The sequence below is a fragment of the Crinia signifera genome, chromosome 12, assembly GCF_055691185.1.
Source record: "Crinia signifera chromosome 12, ASM5569118v1, whole genome shotgun sequence".
Lineage (NCBI taxonomy): Eukaryota > Metazoa > Chordata > Amphibia > Anura > Myobatrachidae > Crinia > Crinia signifera.
The window spans coordinates 6,526,884-6,545,596 of NC_139228.1; the positions used below are offsets into that span (position 1 = coordinate 6,526,884).

The 18,713-nt window shown below is 51.0% G+C and overlaps 1 protein-coding gene across 1 annotated transcript; it reads left to right on the top strand.

Moving 5' to 3' along the window:
• Positions 1-208: 208 nt before the first annotated feature.
• EFNA1 (ephrin A1) lies at positions 209-14,344 on the top strand. Its single transcript, XM_083166189.1, has 5 exons — positions 209-341; positions 12,515-12,810; positions 13,324-13,389; positions 13,493-13,543; positions 13,786-14,344. Exons 1-5 carry the CDS (start codon positions 247-249, stop codon positions 13,905-13,907), a joined length of 630 nt encoding a protein of 209 aa, XP_083022315.1. The 5' UTR covers positions 209-246; the 3' UTR covers positions 13,908-14,344.
• Positions 14,345-18,713: the final 4,369 nt, after the last annotated feature.

Genomic DNA, 18,713 nt, shown 5'->3' on the forward strand with positions numbered 1-18,713 from the left:
TCATCACTGGGAAAGACCCCCCATTTTTGACCGCATCCCCTTTCCCCTCAGCACAACAACAACAACAACAACAACAGTGTACCAGTGGGTACATAGTACGGTAGCCGGGTATACTACTAGTGGAGGGTGGGGCGGGGCGGGGACCTGCTCTCCGCCCCCTCATGAATATGCAGCAGGAGGAGGGCGGAGGCATACATATAGCTGCCCGCTGCCCCACCCTGCACAATCTGAGCTGCTGCAGGGGAGATGGAGCTTTGCGGCTGCTGGGTACTGCTGCTGCTGTGTGCCTGGGCTGTGTCTGCTGAGACCCACACTGTGTACTGGAACAGCACCAACAAGGGGTGAGTGCGATGTGCTGCAGCCCTGGGAGTAATGTGTTGGCGCAATGTCCTGCAGCCTTGGAAGTAATGTCCTGCAGCCATATTTGTGTCGGAGTAATGTCCTGCAGTCCTGGGAGTAATGTCCTGCAGCCATACTGGTGTCGGCGTAATGTCCAGGTGTTGATGCACTGTCCAATGAGTAATGTGTTGGTGCAATGTCCTGCAGCCCTACTGGTGCCGGTGCAATGTCCTGCAGCCCTACTGGTGCCGGTGCAATGTCCTGCAGCCCTACTGGTGCCGGTGCAATGTCCTGCAGCCCTGGCTATAATGTCCTGGTGTTGATGCAATGTCCTGTAGTCATGGGAGTAATGTCCTGCTGCAGGTATACTGGTGTTGGTGCAATGTCCTGCAGCCCTAGTAGTAATGTCCTGGTGTAATGTCCTGCATACTGGTGACTATGCAATGCTCTGCAGCCTCGGAGTTCTGTCCTGCAGGCATACTGTTGTCGGTGCAATGTTGTGCAGGTCTGGGAGCAATGTCCTTCAGGCATACTGGCAATATGCCTTAGGATTGATGTTTTGTTACGCTCCTGGCACCAGTCCAATGTTCTGCAGCCCTGGTAGTACAGTACTTCTGTGATACCCTGTGTGCATGGTGTCCTGCCGTATGTTACGCTGTGTGCAGCCCTCCCATTGGTACAGGCGAGATGGTCTGCAGCACTAGTTGCACTGTGCCGTGGCTCCCTGGTAGAGGGAGATGGTCTGCAGCACTAGTTGCCCTGTGCCGTTTCTCCCTGGTAGAGGGAGATGGTCTGCAGCACTAGTTGCGCTGTGTAGGGTCTTCCTGGTCCAGGTGTGATGGTCTGCAGCACTAGTTGCGCTGTGTAGGGTCTCCCTGGTCCAGGTGTGATGGTCTGCAGCACTAGTTGCACTGTGTAGGGTCTCCCTGGTCCAGGTGTGATGGTCTGCAGCACTAGTTGCACTGTGTAGGGTCTCCCTGGTCCAGGTGTGATGGTCTGCAGCACTAGTTGCACTGTGTAGGGTCTCCCTGGTCCAGGTGTGATGGTCTGCAGCACTAGTTGCACTGTGCAGTGTCTCCCTGGTACAGGCGAGATGGTCTGCAGCACTAGTTGCCCTGTGCAGTGTCTCCCTGGTAGAGGCGAGATGGTCTGCAGCACTAGTTGCCCTGTGCAATGTCTCCCTGGTCCAGGTGTGATGGTCTGCAGCACTAGTTGCCCTGTGCAGGGTCTCCCTGGTACAGGCGAGATGGTCTGCAGCACTAGTTGCAGTGTCTCCCTGGTCCAGGTGTGATGGTCTGCAGCACTAGTTGCACTGTCTCCCTGGTACAGGCGAGATGGTCTGCAGCACTAGTTGCACTGTGCAGTGTCTCCCTGGTACAGGCGAGATGGTCTGCAGCACTAGTTGCACTGTGCAGTGTCTCCCTGGTACAGGCGAGATGGTCTGCAGCACGGTGTAGTTTCCAGGTCAGTGACATGGATCATACATAAGGGTGCGCTGCCCCCTCTCCCCCTTCGTGGGACCTGACTCACCATTGCTCAATATCAGGCAGGTGCTGGGAATTCCTCCCCCTCCAGCCAGATACTATATTGTACACAAACACTCACACAATCTATGCTGATATTATATTTACCCACCGTCTATACTGTACTACACACACCATCTATACTGTACCACACACACCATCAATACTGTACTACACACACACACACCATCAATACTGTACACACCATATCTATAGTGTACTATATACAGTCTGTACTACACACACCTTCAATACTGTACACATCATATCTATACTGTACTATATACACACAGACTGTACTACACACACCATCAATACTGTACTACACACACACACACACAACCATCAATACTGTACTACAAACACCGTCTATACTGTACTACACCCACCATCTATACTGTACCACACACACCATCAATACTGTACTATACACACACACACACACACCATCAATACTGTACTATACACACACACCATCTATACTGTACACACCATATCTATACTATATACATACAGACTGTACTACACACACACACACACACACACCATCAATACTGTACTATACCTACAGTCTAATGTACTATACACACACACCATCTACTGTACACAACATATCTATACTGTACTATATGCACACACCATCAATACTGTACTATACCTACATACCGTCTATAATAATGTACTATACACACACCATATCTATACTGTACTATACACACACCATCTAACTGTACACACCATATCTATACTGTACTATATACACACACACACACACACCACATCTATACTGTACACACCATATCTATACTGTACTACATACCATATCTATACTGTACTATACACACACCATCTACTGTACACACCATATCTATACTGTACTATATACACACACCATCTACTGTACACACCATATCTATACTGTACTATATACACACACACACACACACACCATCTATACTGTACACACCATATCTATAGTGTACTATACACACACCATCTACTGTACACACCATATCTATACTGTACTACATACCATATCTATACTGTACTATACACACACCATCTACTGTACACACCATATCTATACTGTACTATATACACACACACACCATCTATACTGTACACACCATATCTATAGTGTACTATACACACACCATCTATACTGTACACACCATATCTATAGTGTACTATATACACACACCATATCTATACTGTACTACACACCATATCTATACTGTACTATATATACACACACACACCATCTATACTGTACTATACACACAATCTACTGTACACACCATATCTATACTGTACTATACACGCCATATCTATACTGTACTATATACACACACACCATCTATACTATACACACCATATCTATACTTTACTATATACACACACCATATCTATACTTTACTATATACACACACCATATCTATACTTTACTATATACACACACCATATCTATACTTTACTATATACACACACACACCATATCTATACTGTACTACACACCATATCTATACTGTACTATATACACACACACACACACACACACCATCTATACTGTACTATACACACAATTTACTGTACACACCATATCTATACTGTACTACACACGCCATATCTATACTGTACTATACACACACAATCTATACTGTACACACCATATCTATACTGTACTATATACACACACCATATCTATACTGTACTATATACACACACCATATCTATACTGTACTATATACACACACCATCTACTGTACACACCATATCTATACTACACACACCATATCTATACTGTACTATACACACACACCATCTACTGTACACACCATATCTATACTGTACTATACACACACCATCTACTGTACACACCATATCTATACCGTACTATATACACACACTTATGTATGATATACACCATATCCTGTACTATACACACACCACATCTATACTGTACTATACAAACAATATATACTGTACAATATACATACACCATCTATACTGTACTATAGAAAGTGTGTGTATATACATACCATACATACATACATACTTAAGAAGAGGGTGCCAGTCGCACAAGACTCAATACATTTTGCATGTGAGGACCCCCTTAAGTGATTGGTTTCAATACAGTAATAGGTATAAGGCTGGGGGTGTGCAACCCTAGGACAAGGAGAGATATAACAACAAGAGAAGGATGTCCTTTTATTTGGGTGCACCTATTGTTATAAAAATAACTTATTGATCAATAAAACTGCAAAATATTAAAATGAGAGTGTATGTATGTATATATATATATATATATATATATATATATATATATATATATATATATTATATACACACACAGTCCATACTGTACTACACACATCCCAACGTTACTGTAATACGCATATACATACACAATCTATACTAGACACACCTACTGTACACACACACCATCTATATGGTACTATACACACACACACACACACACACACCATCTATACCGTACTATAGTCATACATTCTGCGCACGTGTGACCAGTGTACATACGATGTGAAGTAAATGAGAATATTCTGTGTTCAGTGCTGTGGAATGTGTGTACATACTATTATTACCTGCTACATACATGCTATCAAGGTCTGGGGACTGGAGCCTTGTTATCTCAGCATTGCTTTCCCCACACAGATTTTTCTGTGTGGGGGATGGGGGCCTGGGCCAGTGCTGCCAGGCTGACCCGAGCCGTCATAGACTCCTCTGTGATGCCTCCATAAAACAGCTCCAGCATTCTCACGCCCAGCCCCAAACTTGTATGTAACTAATGGCCCCCACACACAGCACAATTTTCAGGCACTTTCTGAGCGATTTTACTAAATCACTCAGAAAATGCCTGAAAATGCATGTAAATCGCTGTGTGTATAGCCCACACAGCGATTTGCATGCGCGCCCCCGCCGTTCTGAATCTGCACAAGATTCAGAACGGACCTGCCCGTCAATCAAGAGCAGTCGCTCAGAAGCTCCTGCTCATATGTGGCCTCGGATGTGAGCAGGGCCTTCTGAGCGACGCCCTGATGTCCCACAACGCCGCCCCCCTTGCCACGCCGGACGCCGCCCCCCCTGCTCGCCGCACGTAAAGACCCGCCGCCGCACCGCCTCCCCCTGCTCCCTCCCCCCTCCCCCTGCTCGCCGCACGGAGACGGAGCAGGGGGAAAACACTGGACAAATCTGCTGCCTACCCGCAGCAACTCCCGGTCCCCGTCACCTGTCCTCCTCGGGCGGCGATGTACTTCAAGCCGCCTGCCCGCTCAGACGTCCCCCTGCTGCTGCAGCTCCACTGCCACCAATGATAAGGCACCCCTATTTATTTCTATATAATAAAACCACTGCCGCCAATGAGAAGGCTTCCCTAGTTATATATATATATATATATATATATATATATATATATATATATATATATATATATATATATATATATATATATAACACCACTGCCACCAATAACAAGCCTTCCCTATATATATATATATATATATATATATATATATATATATATATATATATATATATATATATATATATATATATATATAACCACTGCCACCAATATAGATAGATATATAATGGAGATGATCCGGCTCTCCCTGTGTGGTGCCCGCTCCAAGTGAATGTGCGCTGGGCCACCAGCGCACATTGATTTGCGCCTATACTGCATTTTATAGGGGAAGCGGTCATCTATTAGAATGAACTTAGGTCTACAGTCATTAGGTCGACCCCACTAGGTCGACTGGCAGGAAGGTCGACCTGACTTAAGGTCGACATGGGCCAAGGTCGACCTGACTTAAGGTTGAATTTGCATAAAGGTCGACATGAGGAAGGTCGACTGGTCATAAGGTCGACATGGGTTTTTCACTGTTTTTTGAGCCGACATGTGCCGACAGGCTATGCGAGGGTCCGATTCTCATTGCCAACTGTGTCCATGTCGACTGTGTCGACATTTGGATAAAAAAACAGTGAAAAACCCATGTCGACCTTATGACCAGTCGACCTTCCTCATGTCGACATTTATGCAAATTCGACCTTAAGTCCTGTCGACCTTGGCCCATGTCGACATTAAATCAGGTCGACCTTCCTGCCAGTCGACCTAATGGGGTCGACCTAATGACTGTAGACCTAAGTTCATTCTGACAGATGTACCGATTCCATATATATATATATATATATATATATATATATATATAAATAATGACAAAGGTGACACTCCCCCAGGCTTTAGTTCAACCCCTTTATTAAAATTTTGAATACTTTTTTTATTTCCCTGAAGTTTCTGTGAGAGATTTGAAATCTCTCATGCTGAATCTGCCATTATGAATCTCTGACACAAATCTCTCTGTATGTGGCTCATTGTCTGAAATGAGCCAATTAGTGAAATCTCTTGTGCTGAATCTCCCGTTATGTATCTCTGGCACACATCTCTGCGTATGTAGGGCCTATAACGCCCATCTCTCCGCGCTGCCTGGGGACGCTGAACCGTGTGTGTGTGTGTATGTACTGTGTGGGGCTGCCAGTGTAGTGACTGGGTACTGTGCAGTACAGTAACTGGATGGCACCGGTGTAGTGATGCGGCGCAGTACAGTTACATAGTGACGCAGTGCAGTACAGTAACCGGATAGCACCGGTGTAGTGACGCACTACAGTAACCGAATAGCACCGGTGTAGTGATGCGGCGCGGTACAGTTACATAGTAATGCAGCACAGTAACTGGATTGCACCAGTGTAGAGATGCGGCGCAGTACAGTTACATAGTGACGCAGTACAGTAACTGGATTGCACCAGTGTAGTTGAGCGGCGCAGGACAGTAACTGTATTTCAACGGTGTAGTGATGCAGTGCAGTACAGTTACATAGTGACGCAGCGCAGTATAGTAACTGGATAGCACCAGTGTAGTGATGCAGTACAGTAACTGGATTGCAACGGTGTAGTGACGCGGCGCAGTACAGTAACTGGATTGCACCACTGTGGAGATGCGGCGCAGTACAGTAACTGGATTGCACGGTGTAGTGACGCAGTGCAGTACAGTAACTGGATTGCACGGTGTAGTGACGCAGCGCAGTACAGTAACTGGATTGCACGGTGTAGTGACGCAGCGCAGTACAGTAACTGGATTGCATGGTGTAGTGACGCAGCGCAGTACAGTAACTGGATAATAATGATGTAGTGATGCAGCGCAGTACAGTAACTGGATAATAATGATGTAGTGACGCAGTACAGTAACTGGATAATAATGATGTAGTGACGCAGCACAGTACAGTAACTGGATAATAATGATGTAGTGACGCAGCATAGCATTACTGGACAGTGAGTGGGTGCCCGGGCTGCCCCTCACTCCCCAGTCCCGGTGCCAGGTCCGGAGAGCTTGCACTCGGCCGTGTCACATTCCTGCTGGGTACACGCACAGCCTTCTCACAGCCGGCCCTACAGGCAGACAGCTAGGCCTGCCAAGACGAACACCGCCACTCCCCTACCATTACATTCTCAGCTACTCCCAGGAGCTTGCAATCTACTTGGCTCCGTCTCCTAGGCTGTAATGATTTCTGGCTTTAGCGTAAAATGTGATTAGTTGGGAATTCTCTACAAACACAAAGGTGAGCCGAGTCCCATGTGTGAGGGGGGAGGGGTGGGGGCATGTTTCTGCCCAGTGGGGCTTATCTCACGCATCAGCCGCTGCTTGGGGTCAGATTACTGGTGGTGGAGTTAGAGGAAAGTGGAATTACCAGTTCCCAGCAGTGTGGCAGGAATGTCAGACCTGCCCTGACTGTACACACGGAGGAGGCATCTGGGGCAGTATAGAGTACATATGGTGCTGTGCTGAAGGCAGATTCTGTGCTGTGCGTGATATGGCGGAGGGGGCACTGCGCCGTACTGTGGGCAACGGGGAGGCACGGCACCATACTGTGGGCAACGGGGGAGGCACGGCGCCATACGGGAGGGGTGAGGCTGGAGTAAGATGAGCGATTTCACAGAGAGAACTTTTTGACAAAGCATTATCTTCAGACTTATTAGAACCCCTCCGGTGGTATGCCTGGGCTGAGCTGCCGACACATGCCACTGACATGTAAGTGTCCCCCACACACACTTCACCCCCCACCCCCAGCAGATCCTTAGCTGCCCCTGCCAATCCTCCCTGCCGCATGCGCATCTTATGGCGATAGCTGACGATGATCGGTTGTGTATCCCAGTCTGTGTACACGCCACACACGTGAGTGCAGGCCCTGGTTACAGTCACATAGCACGCCAATGACAACAGAACTGGCCGAGCACTTTCCACGTTAGCGAGTGGCACTTATACTCGTTAATAGGCTTCATTAGGCTGAAATGAATTCCCAGAACAAAGGCCACTTCTCACGTCTGTCCCTCCCCCCCGTCTGGAGACAATGCGATCAGCTATAAACAGGGAGTAGCTCAACAATACAGCCTTGGTGATGGCAAACACAGAACTGGGAGTGCAGCCTAAACACACACTACAGCCTGCCCCATCTGTACCACAGAAAGAAAGGTACACTGCAGCCTGCCCCATCTGTGCCAGAGAGAGTGGTACACTACAGCCTGCCCCATCTGTACCACCGAGAGAGAGGTACACTGCAGCCTGCCCCATCTGTGCCACAGAGAGAGAGGCACACTAAAGCCTGCCCCATCTGTACCACCGAGAGAGAGGTACACTGCAGCCTGCCCCCATCTGTGCCACAGAGAGAGAGAGGCACACTACAGCATGCCCCATCTGTGCCACAGAGAGAGAGAGGCACACTGCAGCCTGCCCCATCTGTGCCACAGAGAGAGAGAGGTGTACACTACAGCCTGCCCCATCTGTGCCACAGAGAGAGAGAGGTGTACACTACAGCCTGCCCCATCTGTACCACAGAGAGAGAGAGAGAGGCACACTACAGCCTGCCCCATCTGTGCCACAGAGAGAGGGGTACACTACAGCCTGCCCCATCTGTACCACAGAGAGAGAGGTACACTACAGCCTGCCCCATCTGTGCCACAGAGAGAGAGGCACACTACAGCCTGCCCCATCTGTGCCACAGAGAGAGAGAGAGGCACTACAGCCTGCCCCATCTGTGCCACAGAGAGAGAGATAGAGAGAGGGGTACACTACAGCCCTGCCCCATCTGTACCACAGAGAGAGAGAGTACACTACAACCTGCCCCATCTGTGCCAAGAGAGAGAGAGAGAGAGCACACTGCAGCCTGCCCCATCTGTGCCACAGAGAGAGAGAGGCACACTGCAGCCTGCCCCATCTGTGCCACAGAGAGAGAGGTACACTACAGCCTGCACCATCTGTACCACAGAGAGAGAGAGAGAGGCACACTACAGCATGCCCCATCTGTGCCACAGAGAGAGAGAGGTACACTACAGCCTGCCCCATCTGTGCCACAGAGAGAGAGGTGTACACTACAGCCTGCCCCATCTGTGCCACAGAGAGAGAGGTACACTACAGCCTGCCCCCATCTGTGCCACAGAGAGAGAGAGAGAGAGAGGTGTACACTACAGCCTGCCCCATCTGTGCCACAGAGAGAGAGAGGCACACTGCAGCCTGCCCATCTGTGCCACAGAGAGAGAGAGAGGTACACTACAGCCTGCCCCATCTGTACCACAGAGAGAGAGAGGTGTACACTACAGCCTGCCCCATCTGTGCCACAGAGAGAGAGGCACACTACAGCCTGCCCCATCTGTACCACAGAGAGAGAGGTACACTACAGCCTGCCCCATCTGTGCCACAGAGAGAGAGGTACACTACAGCCTGCCCCATCTGTGCCACAGAGAGAGAGAGAGAGGTGTACACTACAGCCTGCCCCATCTGTGCCACAGAGAGAGAGAGAGGTGTACACTACAGCCTGCCCCATCTGTGCCACAGAGAGAGAGAGAGGCACACTGCAGCCTGCCCCATCTGTGCCACAGAGAGAGAGAGAGGCACACTACAGCCTGCCCCATCTGTACCACAGAGAGAGAGAGGTACACTACAGCCTGCCCCATCTGTGCCACAGAGAGAGAGAGGTACACTACAGCATGCCCCATCTGTGCCACGGAGAGAGAGAGAGGTGTACACTACAGCCTGCCCCATCTGTGCCACAGAGAGAGGCACACTGCAGCCTGCCCATCTGTACCACAGAGAGAGAGAGGTGTACACTACAGCCTGCCCCATCTGTGCCACAGAGAGAGAGAGAGGTGTACACTACAGCCTGCCCCATCTGTGCCACAGAGAGAGAGAGGTACACTACAGCATGCCCCATCTGTGCCACAGAGAGAGAGAGTTACACTACAGCATGCCCCATCTGTGCCACAGAGAGAGAGGCACACTGCAGCCTGCCCCATCTGTGCCACAGAGAGAGAGAGAGAGGCACACTACAGCCTGCCCCATCTGTGCCACAGAGAGAGAGAGGCACACTGCAGCCTGCCCCATCTGTGCCACAGAGAGAGAGAGGTACACTACAGCATGCCCCATCTGTGCCACAGAGAGAGAGAGGTACACTACAGCATGCCCCATCTGTGCCACAGAGAGAGAGAGGTACACTACAGCATGCCCCATCTGTGCCACAGAGAGAGGTACACTGCAGCCTGCCCCATCTGTGCACAGAGAGAGTGGTACACTGCAGCCTGCCCCATCTGTGCCAGAGAGAGTGGTACACTGCAGCCTGCCCATCTGTGCCACACAGAGAGAGTGGTACACTGCAGCCTGCCCCATCTGTGCCACACAGAGAGAGAGGTACACTGCAGCCTGCCCCATCTGTGCCACAGAGAGAGTGGTACACTACAACCTGCCCCCATCTGTTCCACAGAGAGTGGTACACTACAACCTGCCCCATCTGTTCCACAGAGAGAGGTACACTGCAGCCTGCCCCATCTGTGACCAGAGAGAGGTACACTATTATTTATTAACAGTTTCTTATATAGCGCACACATATTACGCAGCGCTTTACAGAGAATATTTGAACATTCACATCAGTCCCTGCCCCAGTGAGCTTACAATCTATATTCCCTACCACATGTACATGCACACACAGACATTCTAGGGTTAATTTTGTTGGAAGCCAATTAACCTATCTGTAGATTTTTGGATTGTGGGAGGAAACCGGAGTACCCGGAGTAAACCCACGCAAGCACGGGGAGAATATACAAACTCCGCACAGTTAGAGCCATGGTGGGATCGAACCCATGACCTAAGCGCTGTGAGGCAGTAATGCTAACCATTACACCATCCTACACTACAGCCTGCCCCATCTTTGCCAGAGAGAGGTACACTGCAGCCTGCCCCATCTGCGCCAGAGAGAGGTACACTGTAGCCTGCTCCATCTGCACAAAGAGAGGTAACTGCAGCCTGCCCATCTGTGCCAGAGAGAGAGGTACACTGTAGCCTGCTCCATCTGTACAAGAGAGAGAGAGGGGTACACTGCAGCCTGCCCCATTTGCGCCAGAGTGATTAGCTCAGCGTTACATGCTGCCCGCTCCCCACGTGGCACAGCACTGGTAGGTTCCTGTACCTCTGCTGGGGTCCCTGGCCAGGCCAACAGCCCTCCATCCTCCTGTTCCCACACCACGACCTGCTAGGGACATGGCCACATACCAGGTGTCGGATGTCTCTGACCTGGTGACTCCTGCAGCATCGGCTGGAGACACTGTGTCTGGCTAATGAGGATGTGATGGGATTAGCAGGATAATGACAAGATGGTCTGTGCACCAAATGCCTGACTCCCAGCACCATTATGTTATAATGGAATACTGTCCACAAGAGCTTACAGTCTAGCATATAAAGGTGAGAATTGGAAGCGGCCATATTCTGTGGCAATTTGCATAGTCTAATCAGATTAGAAGCTCACACTGACCCAGGCAGTCACCTCGCTGAGGGAGGGGGGGGGGGGGGGGGAATAACCCCATATGGGGGACTGTCAGCCTTGCCCCCTAGAGGCCCCCTACACGAGAGCCATCTGGAGACATCGGCCGATTAAATTGGGTCATATCGGATGTCATTTCCTTCCCATTCTGATCTGATGGGCGGTCCTGTGCGTGTCACCAATGGACCAAGGGTACAATGTATCCCAGAAGGAGTGTGAGGTGCGAGTGAGTGGGAAGCTGTGTCCCCCCCCAGATGGAGCAGGGAGGGCGAGACATCCGGCAGACATTGCACAAGTTATGGGGTGAGGCAGAGCTATTCCCACCTGACACCGTGGTGTAAACAAGCTTTCTCTGCATATGTACAGCGTGTTACATAGATCCCGACTGTGGGCCATACTGCATCTGGCTGACAGGACTGACTCATCATACGTGTACCGTGTTCTTTATCACATGTATCATGACTGTGGGGTGCACACCTGGCGGACATCGGCTGACTCATCATTACGCAGAGGCACTTTCCATCATCCGTAGTCAGTCTCAGCTCGGGGCCATGAAACAAGCTCTGAGAGCTCATGTTTATCAACATATCCCCACCCCTTCCACAGAATGACCTCACACGCTACAGCGCCCGTCACACGCCGACAGCCGGTATTTACAGCCTTGGGCTGTTTGTTTGTGGTAATTAACCAATAAAAGTTCTTGGAGTGGCGGGATACGTCAGCAGCGAGGTGTGATGTGGCCGGAGCCATTGGGATAACCTCTCGCTTTCTCCTCAGGTTCCTTTGGGATGACTACACCGTGACAGTGCGACGTAATGACTATCTGGACATCGTGTGCCCTCACTACGAGGATGACAGCACCGCGGGCCAGGCGGTGGAGCGTTACACCTTGTTCTTGGTGGACGTAGAGGAGTACGAAACCTGCAAACCGCTCTCCAAAAACCAGGTGCGCTGGGAGTGTAACAACCCATTCGCCCCCCACGGGCCGGAGAAGTTCCGGGAGAAGTTCCTGAGGTACACGGCCTTCAGCCTGGGGAAGGAGTTCAAGGAAGGACACAGCTACTACTATATCTGTAAGTATACGAGTGTCAGCTCACTGGGTCAGGGGAGGGGGGGGGAGGGTGTCTTCCCTCACAGGACGGTATACACACAGCTACTACTATATCTTGTCAGTATACGTGTGTCACTAGAGTGTCAGCTCACTGGGCCGGGGAGGGGGGGGGGGGGTCCTCCCTCACAGGACGGTATACACACAGCTGTGTTATGGAGGATCCTGCCTGTAATCCTTCCCTTTGTTACAGAGACATATGACTGAGTAACGAGTCCGTGCTGGCAGGGACATGGCACATGCATGGGCAGGACACGCCAGGCGGAGGGGGGGGTAAGCCTGTCTCTACAAGCGAGCTAGGTGTGTCAGACCGGGGAATCGGGGGAGGCCGCAGTCAGATCCAGGCACTGTACAGAGTCATCCACACAACACATTCCCATAAACCTCATCAGAAGGGGGGGTGGGGGGGTTCCTGCTGGGGCATTGTCTCCGCTCTGTGCATTGTCCGGACTGTAACATCTGCTTCTTCTCCTTCCAGCCAAACCCATCCACCACCACGGAGAGTCCTGCCTGAAGCTCAAAGTCCACGTAGCCGGCAGTGCCAGTAAGTAGCCACAAGACTTGGAACAGATTGCAAGCTCCAGGGCCAAAGGCTGGAGAGCGCAGGGAATATTGTATATAATAACATCCCCCTTCTCTCTCCACAGCGCAGCAGCCGGCTACCAATGTGCACACGGCAGGAGGCAGAGCCCTAGCAGGTAAGTCACATACAGAGCATTGCACCAGGCTCCTGGGCCAGCTCCACTTATACTGGTCCTGGGAGAGCTGCAGAGCATCACCCCGCCCATCCTCCCTAAATCAGAACCAGATGCTGCAACCCGTCCACTCCCTGCTGCAGAGGGAATTAGTGTAAGGGGGTCTCCTGACCTAACGATTGCAGATGTTTGCTGCGGAGGGTCTCTCACTCACTCCCCCTCTCTCTCTCTCTCTCTCTCTCTAGATGAGCCAGCAGTGGCGCTGCCAGGGGTCCTGAAGAGTGTGGCCCAAAACGCTGCCAGCAGATCCGCCTCGCTCGCCACCATGGGACTCTTGCTGCCCGTACTCCTGTGCCTCGGCCTCTGATGCAGGACCCCAATATATGGGCCAGGAAGCAAGGAAACAGGGTGACCTCGGGGCGCACAGGTGGATCACCACGGAACGCCCCTCTGCGTCTAGAAGACGCACACAGTGTTTATGTAGCCAAAGACATGTGACAAACGTGCACTTTCCACAGGTGGACACGGGACTGTCCGGCACAGGGGTCTCGCGGGCAGAGATCTGGGAATCTATAGGAGGCAGCAGTGACGTGACAGTATTTCCTCCTCAGCGGGAGGGTCCGTAGTGTAGCTATATGTATATATGTAAATCAGAATTATAGAGTATATTTATAGAGACTTCTCCCCCGATACTGGACGCTCACAGACTGATTGGGGGGAGGCTGGATATTTGTACAGGGAGGAACAGTCAGCTTTTATACAAACTGGAATTTTTTTATTTCTATAATAAAAGAAATTTGTATATTCTACTTTCTTTTTGCCTGATAAGCGATAGATATGGGGGGGGGGGTGTTCGGCGACTGTACGGGTTGCGCGACCCACACATGTGGGAATGGGGTGGCCGTTCCCAATAGAATCTAAAGATAACACAGACCTGGTGCTTCCACGTAGTAATGGATAAGATTAGGGAATAGTAACAGCGCATATGAGGGATCCGCCTGGTCACATATGTACACAGGCACATATTGGGGGGGGGGGGGGGGGTAGCCTAGTCATACATAGACACAAACACATATGGGAGATCAGCATTGTTACACTGGCACATATGGGGTGTCAGCATGGGCATATATGGGGAAGGGTAGCCTGGTCTCACATGTATGTGCACTGTCACAAATGGGGAAACAGCCTGGTCACACATGTATGTAGAAGCTGGCACATAAGGGGGGTCAGCCTGGTCACACGTGCATGTAGACATGGGCACATGAGAGATCAGCACAGTCCCAGAAGCATGGTAGTACTTGCACATAGGGGGGGGGGAGAGAGTAATCAGCATAGTGACACAACGGCACGTGCATGTACACATTGGCACATATAGGGGTGGATCAGCATGGTCACATGTATGTAGTCCCGGCCACATATGGGAGGGGGGAATCAGCATGGTCACATGTATGTAGATACGGGCAAATCTGGGAGGGGGAGATCAGCCTGGTCACACACACACATACATGTATGTAGACACAGCACATATGGGACGGGGAGATCAGCCTGCTCACACACACACACACGTAGGACACCGCACATATGGGAGGGGGAGATCAGCCTTGTCCCACACACACACGTAGACACAGCACATATGGGAGGGGGAGATCAGCCTGGTCACATACACGTATGTAGACACAGCACATATGGGGGGTGGGAATCAGCCTGGTCACACACACGTATGGGAGGGGGAGATCAGCCTGGTCACACACGTATGTAGACAGCACATATGGGAGGGGGAGATCAGCCTGCTCACACACACACGTAGGACACAGCACATATGGTAGGGGGAGATCAGCCTGGTCTCACACACACGTATGTAGACACAGCACGAGGGGGAGATCAGCCTGGTCACACACACGTATGTAGACACAGCACATATGGGAGGGGGAGATCAGCTTGGTCACACACACGTATGTAGAAAGCACATATGGGAGGGGGGAGATCAGCTTGGTCACACACGTATGTAGACACAGCACATATGGGAGGTGGGAGATCAGTCTGGTCTCCCACACATATACCGACAAAGCACATATGGGAGGGGGAGATCAGCCTGGTTTTACACACACGTATGTAGACACAGCACATATTGGGGGAGGGGGAGATCAGCCTGGTCACACACACATACGTATGTAGATACAATAAATATGAGAGGGGGAGATCAGCCTGGTCACACACCCATATGTAGACACAGCACATATGGGGGGGGGGGGGGACCGCCTGGTCACACACGTATGTAGACACATCACATATGGGATGGGAAGATCAGCCTGGTCTCTCACACACACATGTATGTAGAAGCTGGCACATAAGGGGGGTCAGCCTGGTCACACGTGCATGTAGACATGGGCACATGAGAGATCAGCACAGTCCCAGAAGCATGGTAGTACTTGCACATAGGGGGGGGGGGAGAGAGTAATCAGCATAGTGACACAACGGCACGTGCATGTACACATTGGCACATATAGGGGTGGATCAGCATGGTCACATGTATGTAGTCCCGGCCACATATGGGAGGGGGGAATCAGCATGGTCACATGTATGTAGATACGGGCAAATCTGGGAGGGGGAGATCAGCCTGGTCACACACACACATACATGTATGTAGACACAGCACATATGGGACGGGGAGATCAGCCTGCTCACACACACACACACGTAGGACACCGCACATATGGGAGGGGGAGATCAGCCTTGTCCCACACACACACGTAGACACAGCACATATGGGAGGGGGAGATCAGCCTGGTCACATACACGTATGTAGACACAGCACATATGGGGGGTGGGAATCAGCCTGGTCACACACACGTATGGGAGGGGGAGATCAGCCTGGTCACACACGTATGTAGACAGCACATATGGGAGGGGGAGATCAGCCTGCTCACACACACACGTAGGACACAGCACATATGGTAGGGGGAGATCAGCCTGGTCTCACACACACGTATGTAGACACAGCACGAGGGGGAGATCAGCCTGGTCACACACACGTATGTAGACACAGCACATATGGGAGGGGGAGATCAGCTTGGTCACACACACGTATGTAGAAAGCACATATGGGAGGGGGGAGATCAGCTTGGTCACACACGTATGTAGACACAGCACATATGGGAGGTGGGAGATCAGTCTGGTCTCCCACACATATACCGACAAAGCACATATGGGAGGGGGAGATCAGCCTGGTTTTACACACACGTATGTAGACACAGCACATATTGGGGGAGGGGGAGATCAGCCTGGTCACACACACATACGTATGTAGATACAATAAATATGAGAGGGGGAGATCAGCCTGGTCACACACCCATATGTAGACACAGCACATATGGGGGGGGGGGGGGACCGCCTGGTCACACACGTATGTAGACACATCACATATGGGATGGGAAGATCAGCCTGGTCTCTCACACACACATGTATGTAGACACAGCACGAGGGGGAGATCAGCCTGGTCTCACACACGTATGTAGAAACAGCACATATGGGAGATCAGTCTGGTCACACACACATGTATGTAGACACAGCACATATGGGAGGGGGAAATCAGCCTGGTCACAAACACACACATATGTAGACAGCACATATGGGAGGGGGAGATCATCCTGCTCACACACACGCATGTAGACAGCACATATGGGAGGGGGAGGTCAGCCTGGTCTCTCATACACACACACGTAGACAGCACATATGGGAGGGGGAGGTCAGCCTGGTCACTCACACACACGCGTATGTAGACAGCACATATTGGGGGGGGGGGGATCAGCCTGGTCACACGCACGTATGTAGACACAGCACATATGAGAGGGGGAGATCAGCCTGGTCTCTCATACACACGTATGTAGACACAGCACATATGGGAGGGGGAGATCAGCCTGGTCACACACACACGTATGTAGACACAGCACATATTGGGGGGGGGGGGGGATCAGCCTGGTCACACACACGTATGTAGACACAGCACATATGGGAGGGGGAGATCAGCCTGGTCACATACACGTATGTAGACACCGCACATATTGGGGGGGGGGGGGGGTCAGCCTGGTCACACACACAAACACGTATGTAGACACAGCACATATGGGAGGGGGAGATCAGCCTGGTCACACAAGCGTATGTAGACACAGCACATATGGGAGAGGGAGATCAGCCTGGTCACACACACACGTATGTAGACACAGCACATATTGGGGGGGGGGGAAATCAGCCTGGTCACACACACACACGTATGTAGACACAGCACATATGGGAGGGGGAGATCAGCCTGGTCACATACACGTATGTAGACACCGCACATATTTGGGGGGGGGGGGGGTGTCAGCCTGGTCACACACACAAACACGTATGTAGCCACAGCACATATGAGAGGGGGAGATCAGCCTGGTCTCTCATACACACGTATGTAGACACAGCACATATGGGAGGGGGAGATCAGCCTGGTCACATACACGTATGTAGACACCGCACATATTTGGGGGGGGGGGTCAGCCTGGTCACACACACAAACACGTATGTAGACACAGCACATATGGGAGGGGGAGATCAGCCTGGTCACACAAGCGTATGTAGACACAGCACATATGGGAGAGGGAGATCAGCCTGGTCACACACACACGTATGTAGACACAGCACATATTGGGGGGGGGGGGGGATCAGCCTGGTCACACACACACACGTATGTAGACACAGCACATATGGGAGGGGGAGATCAGCCTGGTCACACATGCATATGTAGACACAGCACATATGGGAGGGGGAGATCAGCCTGGTCTCTCACACGTATGTAGACAGCACATATTGGGGGGGGGGGGGGGGGGGATCAGCCTGGTCACACACACACGTATGTAGACACAGCACATATGAGAGGGGGAGATCAGCCTGGTCTCTCATACACACGTATGTAGACACAGCACATATGGGAGGGGGAGATCAGCCTGGTCTCTCATACACACGTATGTAGACACAGCACATATGGGAGGGGGAGATCAGCCTGGTCACATACACGTATGTAGACACCGCACATATTTGGGGGGGGGGGGGGTCAGCCTGGTCACACACACAAACACGTATGTAGACACAGCACATATGGGAGGGGGAGATCAGCCTGGTCACACAAGCGTATGTAGACACA

Coding starts and splice junctions, on each gene's coding strand:
- EFNA1 (XM_083166189.1), top strand. CDS start 247: ATGGAGCTTTGCGGCTGCTGGGTACTGCTGCTGCTGTGTGCCTGGGCT. Junction 12,811..13,323: donor ACACAGCTACTACTATATCT/GTAAGTATACGA, acceptor TTCTCCTTCCAG/CCAAACCCATCCACCACCAC. Junction 13,544..13,785: donor AGGAGGCAGAGCCCTAGCAG/GTAAGTCACATA, acceptor CTCTCTCTCTAG/ATGAGCCAGCAGTGGCGCTG.